The 16,721-nt window shown below is 33.6% G+C and overlaps 2 protein-coding genes and 1 non-coding gene across 3 annotated transcripts; 2 read left to right on the top strand and 1 right to left on the bottom strand.

The window, feature by feature from the left end:
• Positions 1-4,912: 4,912 nt before the first annotated feature.
• LOC118051704 (kinesin-like protein KIN-13B) lies at positions 4,913-8,838 on the bottom strand. The gene is made up of 11 exons (XM_073406331.1): positions 8,507-8,838; positions 8,185-8,415; positions 7,987-8,100; positions 7,740-7,817; positions 7,558-7,639; positions 6,990-7,149; positions 6,602-6,904; positions 6,153-6,371; positions 5,562-6,067; positions 5,420-5,481; positions 4,913-5,342 (listed from the first exon to the last, which is right to left on the bottom strand). Exons 1-11 carry the CDS (start codon positions 8,624-8,626, stop codon positions 5,175-5,177), a joined length of 2,043 nt encoding a protein of 680 aa, XP_073262432.1. The 5' UTR covers positions 8,627-8,838; the 3' UTR covers positions 4,913-5,174.
• A 980-nt stretch (positions 8,839-9,818) lies between these two features.
• Positions 9,819-9,899, top strand: TRNAL-AAG (transfer RNA leucine (anticodon AAG)). Its single transcript has one exon. It is a non-coding gene; the product is annotated as a tRNA-Leu (tRNA).
• Positions 9,900-12,799: 2,900 nt separating this feature from the next.
• LOC118051686 (uncharacterized) lies at positions 12,800-15,468 on the top strand. Its single transcript, XM_035062414.2, has 2 exons — positions 12,800-13,292; positions 15,027-15,468. The coding sequence occupies exons 1-2, from the start codon at positions 13,044-13,046 to the stop codon at positions 15,219-15,221; spliced, it is 444 nt and encodes a 147-aa protein (XP_034918305.1). The 5' UTR covers positions 12,800-13,043; the 3' UTR covers positions 15,222-15,468.
• Positions 15,469-16,721: the final 1,253 nt, after the last annotated feature.

The raw sequence follows: 16,721 nt of genomic DNA, 5'->3' as shown, positions 1-16,721 counted from the left end.
ATTAAATTACATCAAAGAAAATATTTGATGCAATAATTATATTGAATCCTTAGTCAATTTTTTAGAGTATTTTTTGTTATTATTTTACATTATCTTTCACTCTTTTGGACAAACACTAATAAAATTTAAAAATACAATATTTTATAATCAACTTTTAAACAAAGAACTCAAAAGGTAAATGCATATTCTTGGTTAATTTATTAAAAAGTACTTTTACCTCGTTAAGTTACCTTATGAAAAATATTATATAAAACAGTAATTCATTCATAATATCATTTAACAATCATCATATAACCACCATCCATCACTTCACCACCACTATAATATTTGCTATTATACCACCACCATGACCTCTACTACTGCTATCTTACTGACACGATCAAAATATTAATGTCTTATCCCAAGTGTAGAAGTGTGAAGTAATAAATAATCTGGTAAGACTGCGATCGAACCACAAGAAGGTTAACTATAATAATAATAATAATAATAATAATAATGAGTTAAAGATAATTTTTAAATGTGAGATTAATGGGAGGATTAATCAATTATAAAAACAAATGTCAAGGTTAGAGGATCCACTAATGTTAAGCTATTTTAAACACGATATCAATTCAAAATGAATTATTGTTCATTAATTCAAAACCAAACAACACCAAAGATCCACACGAATTTTATTGATTCATGAATTTTGTTCAATTGCATACCAATTCAAGAAAATCAACACCAACCCAAACACAATTCATGAATCACTATTTAATGTTCAAATCATTATAAACTCAACCATAAATCATGAACCAAGATTAAATGTTCATTTAGATATCGTAGCTCTAAGAAAATAAACTCAAAATCCACCATAAAATTATCAAAGCATCTCAATTCAAGAACACACAACAATTTTAATACACAATGTCCAACCAATTCAAAAATATATACAAGAATAAAAAAGTCATGAATTTCACAATTTGCCAAAAATGGTGATCTGAGGTTATAAGTAGACCTTCCAAGGGTGACTGGACGAGTTATGAGTGGTCTACAAAGCCTCTAGAGTGCACTGATAGTGTGGAAACAATTGTGGCATGTCATCTCCACACGCCACCATCATTGGCAGCATGTGAGTCCACACATTGTTGTCGGTGAAGAGAAAAATGGTAGATTTAGATCAATTTTTTTCTTTTCCTTCTTTATGTGCTGGTAGTATCATGAACAAAGAGCTGTAAATAAAAAAAAATACACAGCAAGATCTTCTTTCTATTTTTTATATAGATCTACTTCTTTCTCTCTCATGATCTTCTTTTATATATATAGGTTCAACTCCACTATTATTTGTTACTGTGTTAATAGTCAAAGATGGGAGGAGAAGAGGTTGTCGTGGGTAATAGGAGCCACCATTGTAGGAGCTGTTGGTTGTAGGTGTCACGCCTATTAGAGAAGTTTGTTAGTCTGTTACTGGTGCTTTGATTGGTGGCCGATAATGGCATGTAGAAAGAGAGAAAAACATGAGCAACCTAGAAAATAAAAAATTAGATAACAAACTAGAAAATAAAAAATTAGATTTGATAGAATCTTGACCCGGATGTAATGATGTACTTAAAAACCAAAAGTATTGGAAAAAGACTTGGATCTAAAGATAACCTTGTATCTAAGAACCTTAAGTATGTGAATGACGTCACAAAGCTAGTTGATCTACGATGAGTCAATGTACGATCTTTGCCTCTATAAAAAAAAAGTTATTTTATCATAAACAAAGAAAAGTAAAACTCATGTTTATTCTCCAACTTGATGACAAAATTTGCAGCTAAAAAAATATAATATAATCTCCTCTAATAAACTCTAATGGATCTCTTTTGGGTTGCAAACTAATGAACCTAAACTAGTAAATAATTAATATAAGTTAAATAACAAAATAAGCCCCTAAATAATATCTAATGGGCCAGAAAAAACTAAAATTAAAAATAATTATTCAAAATGAAATAAATAAATAAAATATGATAATAAAAACAAAGTCTTCATGCCACAATTTCTTCATGTAGCCTGTACATCTAATTTTCACACATTATTGGCAGATTTTTAGTCTTACCTTCAAACATGTCATTCACTCTCATCAGGATGCATTATTAGGCCTACCATATATAGTTGGAAAGTTTGAGATGTCTAGATTCAAAAAAAACTTGAATTGAAGAAATATTTCACTTGTAGCTCCAAATATGTCTTAAACAATACCAAAGGTCTAGTCTGACATATTTGATAGGATTTTTCTAATAACTTTGTCTCTCTGAAATAATATGTTCCCGAAATCCATTTGACCTAAACATTTACCAAAATATAATTCCATGTATCTAGTATCTCCTTGTAAAATTTCAACTTATTTCGATGTATAGTTTAAGAGATATGTCTAATCTCGCAAAACTAATCAACAAACATTTTAAGGCTAAATTTGGACTTAACTTTGTTCGTATCACACTAGCTTGTGTGGCTAGAAGGGATTTCAATAATGAGATATAGAGATTATGAATGCAATGTTTGGTTTTTCTTTATTGTGGTTTAGGGAAGGCGCTGTGATTTTTAGAAAATGAGCATATTTGACTTCTGGTTATAGTTGATGATAGGTTTTAGAAAAGATATGGTGGCTATGGTGTTCTGAGAAAGGGTTATGATGGTGCTAAATATGATGGATATGGTGTTCTGAGAAAGGGTTATAATGATGCTAGATAAGATGGCTCCCATGGTGTTTTTTTGTTCTCTCCTCTGTATGGTTAGCGGCTGGGTTTAGGAATAACAAGAATAGGGTTTTTTATATTTTTGGGAGAGAATGTGAGGTATAATGTTTTTTAGCTTTTTTTTTTATTATTTTTTGGCTAAGCTCCTACCCATCCCCCCCTGTATATGAGATTCCCTCAATATTTATAGGTAAAATAATTTTTTTCTTTTCTTCCAATTGCTTGGCTCTCAAGCAAACTTGATGACTAAGCAACCCAAAATCACTTTGGTCCCTCATTTTTCTTTTTCTTTTTGCACTTTTGGTCATCTTGTTCAAATATTTAAAAAAAAAATAACACAACATCAACGTCAACTCGATTAGAAAAATAAATCAATGATTTTAAAATGAATGCGTCGAAAGTACATTTTTTAATTTTTGATTCTTTTAAAAAGACATTGAAAATGCCAAAAACAATGCAAATACATCAAAAATATATTTTTTGAATTTCTTTTTAATTTTTGCTATCTTTTGAATTTTTTTCAAAAACAAAAAGTCAGAAAGAGAGTCAAAACTAGGTTATGAGAGCAAGACCAACAAAGTTTTTTCCCTTACATTTTCTTAATGTGCTATCATATAGTTTTTTTATAATTCAACAAAAAATCATCAATAAAAAAAAATCTCAAAACATAATTTTAAAATAGTAAATGCTTCTTGACAAACACCGGAACCGCGACTCGTCGGCAATGGATTCACAAAAGCTTATACTAAGACCTCTACCACTGTATTTTACAAAAGCACCATCAAACTACAAGCATGTTGGTAAACATAAATGTCTTCAATCTTTTAGTGATAGTTGATTCGTTGTGGCTAACTAAAGTTCAAGTGCCCAACCAACAAGATGACATTAAAATCATCCAAATGTTGTAGCCCCACGATGCTTTCATGTGATTGAAAAGAGTGCCACCTCCTTGTTTCTCATTCAACTTTTGCTCGCAGTGTCATGTGTTGAATGCGCCCACAGTCTCAAATGAACTCAAAGGGGTCCCAAAGAAGCCTGTCCTCTCATGTTTCTCACTTGAAAAACCCCTCCTTTATTTGGATTTAACAATAAATAAGCTAGACAATGTCGATCCATCTTGTGGGCTTGTCATGAATGTGGACAGAACATGGCTCTGGCCTTCTGACTTCTAGGCTATCTGCTGCTAATGGTGTTTCTATGATCCATCATTGTTTTGCTATTCATGTTTATATTTGTCTTGTTTCTTTTAGGCCATATGTAATAGAGGTGCTGCAATAACAACTAAGTTTATTGTTTTCTGTTTATTGGGATTTATAATAATAAATTAATAATTTTTATATTAAACCAATTGCAATATATACCTTAACTGGTTAGATTCTAGATTTACTTTCTAAATATCACTAATTCGAGTCCTACAAAGACTACTAGAGACTTATATGATCATTAACTTCAAGATCCGTGGGATTAATCGAGATACTAACTCGGACATTAATGTTAATCAAAAATAAAAAAGAAACCAGAATGGAATGATGTAGTCAACCATTGAACTATCTGCAACTGAAAAGGTCTGAAATCCAGACCTGATGGCTACAACCCATGTCTCTTAACTCTATTTACATTTCCGGTCCATGTTAAACCATGCAACTCAGATGGGCTAGTTCGAGTCTACGAGGGCATTATTTCTACCAGAGGACCACATTGTCTGGGTTGCTAATTAGGTATAAAAAATCTCCAAGTTAAAGGACCCTCGTATCATGAGCAAATGCCAAGCTTGCTCAAGTTTGGCAGATGGACAATAAGCAAATGCAATGACAGCTGCCGAAAAGGGCTAATAATCTACCAGCATGTCGTCAGAAAAGTTTACTAGAAATCAAGCAACCAAACTGGGACAATAATAAAGGAAAATGAAAATAAAAGCACTACTCTCTTAGCTAGAGATACAGAAGTGATCGCCATGTCCAAGCATCACATGCCTTCGCAGCAACAAAACCAGCAAGCTGTTGATAGAAATGCAGCGGCAGAATTATTCATTCACGATGAGTTCCAGAGAACAGCAAATCAATTGTATCAATTCCAGCATGATCCATGTGGAGTAACCATCAAAAACAATATGCTAGCAATCAACAGCGTTTGCATTATAGCTTTGCAATCCAAACAGGATATATATTTTGCTAAAACACATTTTAATGTCACGGTTCTTTAAAAAATGTGTATTATAGCTTTGCAATCCAAACAGGATATCCATGTCGAGCCACAATACTGCTGGCTATTAGGGGAAGAAACAAGGCTCAAATCCAACCACTCACCCCAACCCTAAAAAAGCATTATCCCCTTGTAACCGGGTTAAGTTACAATATAATCAAACCAAAACCGCAACAAGTGAAGAAGGGCCATCACAACAAATAATCAGACCTACATTTGATCCCTGGCACTCTTTGATATTGATCAAGTGGACAATTATGATACTAAAACATTATACTCATTCATAAGTTTCTGGAATTGAGCCAAGCGGGTCTGCAGTTGTACAATTCCTGCAGCCTTCTGTGAAAGAATGGCATTTAACTTGGAGATATATTCATCAAGTTGATTGCCCGGTTGGTCAGCTTCAGCAAGCAACTCCATCTCCTGCATAAATATGAAAGATTATTTCAGTTTTATTATGGCAGAGAAATGTGATGCATCAAAAAGATATCATGACTCACCTCCCTAACAATGTCTATTGTCTCCTCCACTTGTTTTCGGTGCGCAGATACAAGATCTTCCTCTTCCTAAAAGAAGCCACAGCAAAATTTAATTCGCAATTGAACAACTGTTCGGAAACAATATAGAATATCTAGAATGCACTTGCCTTCAACAGGACATTAAGTTCATCATCTGAATGAGAATTGTTAGCCTGAACTGCAAGGACATCCCTCTGTTTCATCAGAGAATCAGTTCTCCGCCTATCCTCCAAAGCTGATTTTTGGAAGGTATCTACCTTCTTATTATTATTCATCCATGGTGGTTTTTCATGTTCATAGGATTCCTCAGTGTAATTGCAATCATTAGCAATGATGCCACTTTGACCAACACTCGGGACCTTGTAATAATCTGTTTGAACAGATGCAGATAAATTTCCCTCTGCCCTTCCGCTTGGAACACGGTCCATATTAAAAGGTGGAGATGTTTCTCTCTCAGTTGGTCTTGACCATCCAAACCTGCTCTTCTCATTGGGAAAATCAGCTATGCTATCTACAAAGGTTGGTTCAGATGGTGAAAATGAAGTCAAGGGCAAGGTAGTTGAGTCCCTAAGGTTTGAAGAAGACAATGGATCCCTCTTGGAGTTGTTCCCTTTTGATAGACTCTTAACCCTGGAAAATAAATGTCTGTCAGAGGTATTCAAGCAAAACAAAGAGCTCACTTCCTCACAGCTACTTCAGTTACAAAGCCCCATACCTGTCAGCATATCTTAGAGTGTTGAGAGTGTGTTCACATGATCCTGAGCTTGGTGAAATACATGAAATCATAACAGTGCGTGAGTCACCAACAAATGAATCTCTAAGAACTTCTGTCAGCTTACTGCCTCTGAAGGGTATGTGACCCTGGTCACTGTCAAGAGCTCTGATACATTCTTTCAGGGCGAGTAAGCTCTTATTAATTTCAGCACCTTCTATTCTGAAAAAAAAATAGTAAAAATTATTTAGTGGTTTAATTGAACCCCGCAGAATTTTTTTGACATCAAGGTGCTAAGACAGTAGTCATATTTGTAGAAGAAAGAAAAAAAGGTCAATTGTTGACTTGGTGCAATTTGTGACCAAGAAGATCTGTTTGGGCATCCAATGGAACCACAACTAGTTGAAATAAGGACAGTTCCAGAGAAACAAGATAGTAAGAGCATGGTCTACCTTGTCTGTTTATCATTATCAGTAGTATCTGCCCCGCGCTCGCTTCCAGCAAGATCTATAAAAGACAATTTTCCCACTAATCGGGAAGGCTTTGAGTCAGAGCCATTGGCTGACTTCTTGATGGCAAGCTGAAGTATAGCATGTGATCGAGAGGATTCCTCATTTGCACCAGTTGTGCCAGTGCTTCTTGTAGCATTTCCTTTCTCAATGAACTCCCTAATTGCCTCAACATCTGAAACTCTGTATTCTTGCAAACCAACAATGCAGACCTGTTGTTTCCCATCCTCCCTCATGCACAGCTTTCTGCAGAACCAAGAAGCCGTTTGGATGATTGAACATAACTTTAGATTTTTAGCCAACCCAAAACCTATGACCTTCAATAACTTACTTCCGATCATTGAGGAGATCAAATAGTTTCCCTCCATATATCTCAAAGAAACTGACAAACAATTGAAAGCCTTGGTTCCAATATGTATGGCGCATCAATCCTAATATGTCTTGGGATGCTTTGAGAGGCAGCGGTTGCATGGTATAAGTCTTTCCACTCCCTGGTTGGGAATTATTAATCACCAAGTTTATTCACAAAAATACGATGGAAAGGTGTAAGGAAGGCATGGAAAACATAAACCAATAAGACCATAGAAACAACAAACCAAAACACAGGATTTCTTTCCTCCTATTCTTCCCTTTTTCACTTTCTATGAAGGTCATTTGCTGCATTTGTAGACCACATTTAAACACCATTACCCCAAATATTAAAAGAGTTTTACCATGCCGTTAAACCAGGGAAAGTTACATGACATGGAAGACCAAGCACTGACTTGTGTAGTTTAGTTATAGCCAAGGTAAAAGCAGGAGAATGAGAAGAAATAAGTTAGAAGAATTTATAACAAGGAAAGTGATTCTGTTAGTCAGTATCAAGCAGTGACAATATCATATAAATCCAAACTGCTTGCCTGTTTGCCCATATGCAAAGCAAGTTGCTTTTGTTCGCTGGAAAATTAGAGGAACTATTGGTTGAACAGTCTGAGAGTACACCTAGATACATCAATAAAAAAAAATATCAGATGAAACCAGCTGAATGTGATGATAATTCATCCTCTAATGAAACACCAATTGTCGATATACTAATACTCACTTCATCATTCGATACACCTTCATTCAGCACCGCATCAAAAACAAATTCATGTTTCTCAACATATTCAGTCAAATCAACCTGCACATGCATTCATTATCATAGCATTTTACACCCTTCCATTCGAAACAACAACAAAGAAAAATAATAGAGATTCAATGCACGACGACATCCTTGGATTCACATTGTACATACAAATACCTCAACAATATCAATGTAAAAAAACATTTAGTCAGCAAGCAGTAATCACCTTGAGTTTGGTTTCATGAACTGTGAGAGAATTCGAATTCGAATTCGATTCGATGGTGATGATGTCTTCCTCTTTCTTTGCTATCTCCTTTTTGTTTAACGGTCTCTTACGTACCTGCAAGATTGCAAATTCTCTCAACCAATCACTACAACTACAAGAAAAGATTTTGATTTGAGTAAATAAACAGAGTAAACATACCACAACTTTGATCTTGGCAACATTGTTGTTGCTGTTCAATCTTTCCTTGTCCAAGGACATACTTTTACTAAGGTTATTATTTTCACCTCGACTTGCAGCTGCTGCTTGATTAAGTGGTTTTAGCTCTGGCAACAAGTCAGTATCAAAAGAATGGAGATCGAATAGACCAGGACTGAACTGATCATCTCCGATCTTTCTTAGACTCGATGATCTTGACCTGTGTCCAAAGTCCTGCAATTTCCAAACGCCATCCATCTCTTTTTCTTAAGAAGAAACATAGGCAAAGAAAGATTGAGATTAACTAATTAACTAACTAACTAACCTGTGAAGATGACTGAAGAAGCCATCTACTACTGTCCAGGAAATTATCCGAGTACTGACGGTGGTGATGCGCCGTCGTCGAATTCGATCTCGGCATCTGTCGTCTCCCTACAACGTTCATCCTTGATCTCTCTCTGTTAGATTTTGTGTTTTTCCTTTTCTTTTCAAAAATCAATTATCTCAATCTCTGCTGCCGCCCCTACAGTTACCAACTCTATCTCTTTTTGCATGTAAAGTGTAAAGAAACAATTATAGTTTTTGTTGATTGAAGGACAAGAAAATGAGAGAGGATTTTCAAACTCTTAAAGGCAAGGACCGGAGGCAGGGGTGGGAGGGCACACAGTGAAGCGGGCGCGTTGTTGTGGAGGTGGAACAAAGAAGCATCGGGGCCCATTTTGAATGAGTGAAGGGAATGAGTGATGTTTTGTCTCGTGTCTTTTGACTTACTTTTGAATGTGCTGGTTGGGCAACGCGCGAGATGGAAGAAAGGGTTCACGCGCCCAGGTCTCTTTCTTCTCCAGCTATTGAAGCTGTCAAAACGAGAGGGGGGCAGAGAGCATGCTGCTCTCGTCGTTGTGTGTGGGCGGTGGCCCCACTTCCACATCGGTGAATCTCACTCATTTTTTTTGTGTTGGAATAATTCTGTGCCGTTGGATTGTGATCTGAAGGGTGTGGAGCCCATGTTTTGGAGTTTTTTAAATGCTTGCATTACCTGCGAATCACGATTTAGTGAATTGCGGGATTTGGTTTGGATAAGGTCGCGTTTTGGGACATAAGTTTTTTTTTTCATTAATGAGTGGGAAAATTGAATTTGAAGTTGCGATCACAACTATGCACTAAATTATTAATAGAAATATTGTTAATTCCAGAGTGGTTATGGACATTTGAAACATGGACATGTGTTTGTTATATAAATTTCAAAATTAATTTAGCTGAATTGATAGTTTCTTTTGAGATTCTTAACATTATTAAATCAAAATAATTAAAAAATATTTTTTTAAAATGTTGCCATTGTATTATTAAACATGTTCCTATAAGATTGGATTCAATTATTTTATTAAAAAAAATTCTTTAGCATGCATAAAAACATTTGATTTATTTTAAATTATTTTTAATTGAAAAATGGTTTTAATTTAAAAAAATCAAACTAATGAGTGAGGAAATTGAATAACAGATACCTTAATTGCATGCTCTTTTGCGTTGTCATTCAATTATCAAAGCTTTGAACTGTCATTCAATTATAAGCTGCTGCCAAGAAAACAAAACAAGTGATACTGATTAATTTATATTAGTTTGACTCATCACGCTGTCTTGTTGAGATGGCCGAGTTGGTCTAAGGCGCCAGATTAAGGTTCTGGTCCGAAAGGGCGTGGGTTCAAATCCCACTCTCAACAGAAAGCATATTTTTTATTCCCGGAACATAGCTTGAAACATGTATATTTTTATTCCCGTAACATAGCTTGAAACATGTATTAAAAGTGCTTGGATTTTCTTTATAGTCCTTTTTACTTTGGTCCTGAGCATTTAAAAAAAAAATTAATTTTTTTTTTAAATTTAATTTTTTAATGTTAGATTTATTGGATATTAGACTTCATAACTTATTTTGATTTATTTTCTAAAAAGTTTATCAGTTTCATAACCCATATCATTAGTTTTGTACGTTAGTCGTAGGTTTATTTGTTATTTTTTAATTATTTATTTATTTATCAACTTCATCATTTTTAACATTCAGTTGATTGAGAATTGAGCTTCATAATTATTATTTCATTTGTTTTTTATGAGTATATCATGGTCTCATAATCTATCTCGCGAGTTTTACAGGTTAATCATGTTGAATCGGGTTTTTTTTTGTTCGTTTCTTAATTTATTTATTTATTTATTTATTTCATCATACAACATTGGATTGATGGAGAATTTTAACTTTTTTTTTATTTGATTTCTATATAATTGTTCTAGTCTTTTGACCTAGGTTTAGTAGGTTATCTCTAGTTAACTCGAGTCATTTTTTATTTTTCTAACTTAATGCTTCAATATTGGGTTGATTAGGAATTGAATATTATAATTTTTTTTAATATTTATTTTATATAGGGTTATCATAATCTTATAACTCAATTATGGGTTAGACAAGATAACTTGAATGTTTTTTATTCTTTTTTTAGTTGAATTTTTTTCAATTTCATCCTTTAATATTATATTGGTTGAGAATTAAATTTCATAATTTATTTCAGTTTGTGCTATATAAGTTTAGCCTGATCTTATAACACAATTTATAGATTTGTTTGTTTAACTCGGGTGGTTTTTTATAATTGTTTTTTAATTAGTTTTTTTTTAATTTTGTTCAATAATAAATTAATTAAGAATTACCTTCATAATTTATTTTAAAAAACCTAATTGCTAGGGATTTTTTTAGAATTTTTTAATATAGGCTGTAAAGAGTTATGGATGCCATATAAGTTGTAGAAAAAAGATATCAGTTATGGAAAAGACCAGGATTCACATCAAAGTTTTGTGATATTTTGGTGGGACAAAGAGAGATGGAGGTTTGGGTTGTGATTTTTTAGTGTCTTGGATGAAGATGGTGGCTCTAAAATTCACAGTGGTACAAAAACTCAAATTTTAAATTTTTTTATTAAAATTATTTTTTTATGATTTTAAATTGTTATGATGTTAAAATAAATATTATTTTAATATATTTTCAAATAAAAAACATTTATTATAATCTCAAACACCGATGAAAAAAAAATGAATTTCATTAAAGTTGTTATGACAAGTTAAGTTGACGACATATTTTAAGATTATCATCCAATTATTTATAATTATTAGTATTACTTTTATATATTTAATGTTTAATATTACTTTATGAATCATCTCTCTCTCTCTCTTTTTATTAACATGGATATCTAAACCAGTTTGCATGTATTTCGACTAATCCTACAGGTCATGAAGTTAACGATCATATAAGCCTATAGTGGTTATCATATTAGCAATCATAAAACTCGAACTTGAGACCACAAGGGAAACAAACATCTTAATCTCAAACTCTTATCATTATCATTAGACCACCTAATAAATAATTATCTCTCTTTATTATTTCATGTCTTGTGTATTCATAAATTCTCAATAACTATTATTATTTTGTGTTTATAGCATTGGTATCCTCTTTGAAATTAAACAAGAATAAGAGAAACTCATCTAATCAATCAAGAATAAAAGAAATTAAATATGTATATTAGCATAATATATATATATATATATAAATTATTTCAAATAAAATAATTTATAACTAATGAGTTGTGAACTGCCTTCATATTTAAAAAACTATCATTATTTTGTGTACAATCTAATTCTTCACCTTCAAGTCACCTTAAGTGCATGTATCTATTTTTCAATAGAAAAGTATTAACCATATGATTGTTTTACTACTTCTCATGACTCATGAAATCATTGACACAAGTATTTTTAAAAAATAGTGCAAACTCTAGAATGGTGGGAGGCTCTAAAAAAAAATAACATTCAGTCATTTATACATCTTCCACAAAATAATAGTACATTAATACAAATAGATGCACAAGATTAAACAACGATTTAATGGTTCTATCAAACTCTACTAGTCTAGGCTTGTGGCTAAAAAATATACTTAAACTAAAAGTATTGATTATCACAAGACTTTTTCTCTAGCTGCAAAACTTGTTTTGTGCGAGTTCTTCTTGAAGTAGCTATGGTTAAAAAATAATTTTTTTTATTAATCAAAATGTTAATAATATATTTTTGCATGAAAATTTATCAAAATAAGTCTATATAAAACTTCCACCGAGTTACAAGCATATGAAAATAATTACCTTGTGATCTTAATAATTCTATTTATAGGCTTAAACAAGTCTCCATGAATCGGTTTTCTAAGTTTTCTGATATTTTTTTATGCTAGTTTTACACAATCGAAACTAATTATTTATTATTTTATTGTCACAAGCATGGTTACTCACCTTTTGTTTTAGTTTATGTTGATGATACATAAACATAAAGAAACAAACAATGGTATCCTAATCATTAGTTGAACCGAGAACAAGGCAATGGCTACGATGACAACTTGAGGAATTATTGAAACTATCTTGTTCATTATTAATCTGAAAATACTTAAGATAATTTATTTGGATTTGTATTGGAATCGGTAACTTTGAACGTACTGGTGAATCTCATCGTGAGTCGGGCTTGGTGGAAAGCTGGGAGTTGGGCCGGACCAGCAACAAGACCCACGAAAGGTATATGAGAATTGAGGAACCACGCCCGCCTAGAAAATGAGGTTGGAGGATAATCGGCAAAAAATAAATAAAAATTGAGGTGTGTTCTAGCAGTTTGCGTTGAGGGTCGAGAGAGAGAGTGAGGCGGTAGCTGCTTGTTCTCTCGCCGTATTGATTGATACCAGAAATTAAAAGAAAGACAGAGTCCGTCTCTCTTCCGAATTTGTGGAATCAAATCAGTGAAGAAGAACAACAGCAAACTGTTCCATAAGAGATTATTCGAACAGGGAGAAAAAAACGATGGCATCCATTTACCTCTCGATATGTTCAACTTCGAAACCCCTAGCGGCGCCACCTAAATCTGCAGGAAGAACAACAGCTTCAGCGTCGTCGTCTTCATCTTGTTTTAAAAGCCAATTTTGCGGATGCTTTGTGGCTGGACGATTGGTTTGTTCCGGGAGCAGGAAACAGAAGAAGCAGATGCAGGTTGTTTCTATGGCACCTGATGAAGAGAAATTGACTCGCCGAAGTCCTCTCGATTTCCCTATCGTACTTCCCTCTCCCTACTACTACTTTTACTTATTCTTAAATTGTCGTGTCAAAGAATATTATTAATTATGTTGAATTAGTGTCGTCAAAACCTAAGTTAAACACCCTCAAAGACATGTTTCGACGAAAGTTGCATAAGGGAAGGAAGCAAGGAAGGGGTGTTTTTCATTGTGGTAATCCATGTTTCACATCTTTGATTTCTTTTGTTGTTCGAATTTCTTCTATCTATATTAAACACGAAAGAGGTGCTGTTGAGGGTAGTGATGTGCAAAAATCTCTAAAGAAAATGTGCCACAGCCCATATGGGTATTAATGTAGCAAAGGAGCTCTTCAGTTAGTAACAATTCCAAGTGAAGCTGACAATGTATTCAAAAGGTCTGCAAACACCCTTTGGAATTCAAAACTGAAACTAGGTCATATGCTCAATTGATATTCAAATGTTGTGTTTGTAGATTATTTCCGAGTGTCGTGCTATTTGGATAATGATGTCATTTGCTCTTATTTTCTTCTATGCTTCATCCTTGTGATTCATTAGGCTTCGTGGAGTTCTTAAGAATGACTAGTGAGCATCCATGGTTGATGTGAGCTTAGTTTTATCGATGCAAAGTGGATCAAGTTATTGTCTGCTTGATTTCATAGGGCTATTGATTGAAACATACTCAAAGGTTGAGGTGTTGGGTTTTCCTTCTGTCTTGGTGGTGGGTGGAATATAGAGTTTGATTTTTTGCTTTATGAGTTCTGCGGAGCACTCAAATTCGAGTATATTGTCTAACCAGGTCATGTAGACTATAAGATCATCCAAACCAACCAAAACTATCTTTCTGCTCAACTTCTAGAATGTTGTCATCCAATTCTACTATTTGATTTTCTCTACTAATTGATCTCATTCAATTTTTTTCATGGAGAGTTAATAAGGTTGCTTTATTGGATAACAAACAAGGTTGATTTGATCTAGGATGATATATCATATTCAGGTACAGCCACCAAAGCCCAGTTGTGCAAATTTTCAGGGTTGTATTTTGTTTATGCATCATAATTAGAGATGGAAATCTTATTCTTGAAGTTGTAGTTCTGCAACTTGATCTCCATTTGGCTTGTGTTGCATCAGGGGCTACAGTTGTATTTTGAGGTAGATTCCTTGAAAACCATGCAATATTAGATAGACAGAGAGAAAAAGGATATACTGCGCTCAAAATCACCCATGTTGCCTTTTGACATCATGCATGAGGGAATCATTGTCTGAGTGACTGGTTATCTAGTCAACTGCTCTATTCCTGTATATCTTGAGCGATCAAGCTTGAAAAATTTGCATGAACATTTTGAATTGCTATGCGAGTTGCATGAGGAATTGCTAGGTGAATGGTTCTAATTATCAAAGCTGCTTTATTCATTTAGATAGCTTTCATCTTTTGTCTCTACTCCACTGAAAAATTGTGTATTAGTGTTAATCTTCTTTTTCATGTGGTTCTTCAAATTTTGTGCTGTTTTTGCTGAAAGCATAAAGTTGGGCCCTGGTTTGGTTCTTATGAATTAATGGGAAATAAATGAAACTTCCTCTATATGTTAAATCTTCAAAAATTTTAATTCCATCAATTAGATCTTTTGGGAACATTATGGGCTTGTAGTGTTGTCCTGAATATCTGCTGCTTGACATGGCATGGTGAATAATAGTCTTCTGTAGAGTTCATTGATATCTGAACTTGGTGGTTTACCTTCATCTTATTCACATGGCAGGAGTGGGAAAGGCCGAAGCCGGGGAGTAGGCCTGATATATTCCCGAAGTTTAGCCCTATGAAGACACCGATACCACCCCCATTGCCATATGATCCTCCTGAAGAAGATGAGGAAGAAGAAGAAGAGAAAAAGAAAGAGGAGGAGGAGGAAGATCCTGAAAAGGAAGAAGAACCAGATAAGCCCGAGAAGCAGTAGTGTTAGTAGCAGTGTGGTAGCCTTGAATTTTCTTTTGAATTGTCTATCAATTCCCCAAGTTTTTGATGAGCCAAGTCTAGCTTTTCATTGGTAATAGGAAGTGGATGGAATGTAGTAATCATCCAAGGTAGGGTGATGTTGTGGCTGGTATTTACCAGTATGAGCTGCAAAGATCTTGCAATGGGACATAATACATGGCAAAATGCGATAAATAGATGTTAATTCATTGCTGTGTTGAAGTTTTAAATATTCTATGTTGTGCTTCATTAATAATTTCTATTTTCACTATCTGCCTGCAGTACCATTTCTGAAATAAATTGCTGCTACAAAGAATAGACTTTATGATGGATTTCTTATAAACAACGATCCAAGGTATGGAAAGTCTATTTTCTAACAAAGGCTTCAAGGCTATTAAACGTATGGGTTCTAGACATAAATATGAAATATGTTTTCCTTGTAATAAACGATCTATAATCTCAGAACTTGTCATTCTAGGTAAGGAAACTCTATTACAAACGTTTTTTTTTTCTCAAGCATTGTCCAGTTGGATTGCTGTCTAATTTAACTAGAAGATAAAGCTTGGCAGGACAGCAGCAGGTGTCAAAAAAATAAAAATAAAACAAACTGAGAAAGTAGTATGTCATTTGGGGCACCGAAAAATGCAGGAGGTATAACTCTAATTTCTAACGAAGCCTTCAAAGCTACTAAATATATGGGTTCCAAACATAAATTTGAATTATGTTTTGGGCTAGGCACATTATAGAACACTCCCCCCTTAACACAACTATCCACATTAGTCTTCATCTAAATCGCAACTAATACTCATATCTATATTCATAGTATTCATTCAAATAGCCGACTATGATACTAAATCCACTATGTTAGTCTGTCTAAACAACCAACTAATTTACATATCCGCATCTATTATCTTCTAAATAGTCAACTATGATACCAATCAATCACATTAGTTTCCGTCCAAACATTCAATTAATCACATATTTGTATCCACAGTCTCCATCCAAAAATCCATCTATAATACTAATCAATCACAGTAGTTCTCATCCAAATGATCGATTATGATATCAATCAATCACAGTAGTCTCCATCCAAATGACCGGCTAATCATATATAAATTTACTAGTCTTTATTATTATAGCTTATTTATTTATTTTTATTTTTAACATTTTTAGTTTTAACTGTTGTGGTCAATTATAATTTACATAATGACTATTGCTCTTATGATCAATCATAATTATAAACTAGTTATAGTTGTTGCAGTCATTCACAATTATATACAAAATATCTTAAATATAACACCTTTATTGTAAATCATGGATGTACAAAAGCTCATAAGAAGGGTGACAACCCTTAATAGATTTATCTCTCATCTAGGATAATGGACTTTATAGTTGAGTACTACTTTAATGAGTCACTTGTGGATGTATCATGTAATATGTTCTAGTTTGAAGACAAAATTGTGTTTATTAGCCTTAAAAAAAA

Source organism: Populus alba, chromosome 18 (assembly GCF_005239225.2).
Source record: "Populus alba chromosome 18, ASM523922v2, whole genome shotgun sequence".
In the NCBI taxonomy this organism is placed as follows: Eukaryota; Viridiplantae; Streptophyta; class Magnoliopsida; order Malpighiales; family Salicaceae; genus Populus; species Populus alba.
This window is presented reverse-complemented; position numbering and strand designations above follow the sequence as displayed.

Bases quoted from the DNA above. Each gene is read 5' to 3' on its own strand.
- LOC118051704 (XM_073406331.1), bottom strand. From the start codon at position 8,626: ATGAACGTTGTAGGGAGACGACAGATGCCGAGATCGAATTCGACGACG. The intron at 6,372-6,601 runs GTAGACCATGCT...TTTTTTTTTCAG, and splicing joins GATAATGATAAACAGACAAG to AATAGAAGGTGCTGAAATTA. The intron at 5,343-5,419 runs GTGAGTCATGAT...ATATTTATGCAG, and splicing joins CAATAGACATTGTTAGGGAG to GAGATGGAGTTGCTTGCTGA.
- LOC118051686 (XM_035062414.2), top strand. From the start codon at position 13,044: ATGGCATCCATTTACCTCTCGATATGTTCAACTTCGAAACCCCTAGCG. The intron at 13,293-15,026 runs GTACTTCCCTCT...TTCACATGGCAG, and splicing joins GTCCTCTCGATTTCCCTATC to GAGTGGGAAAGGCCGAAGCC.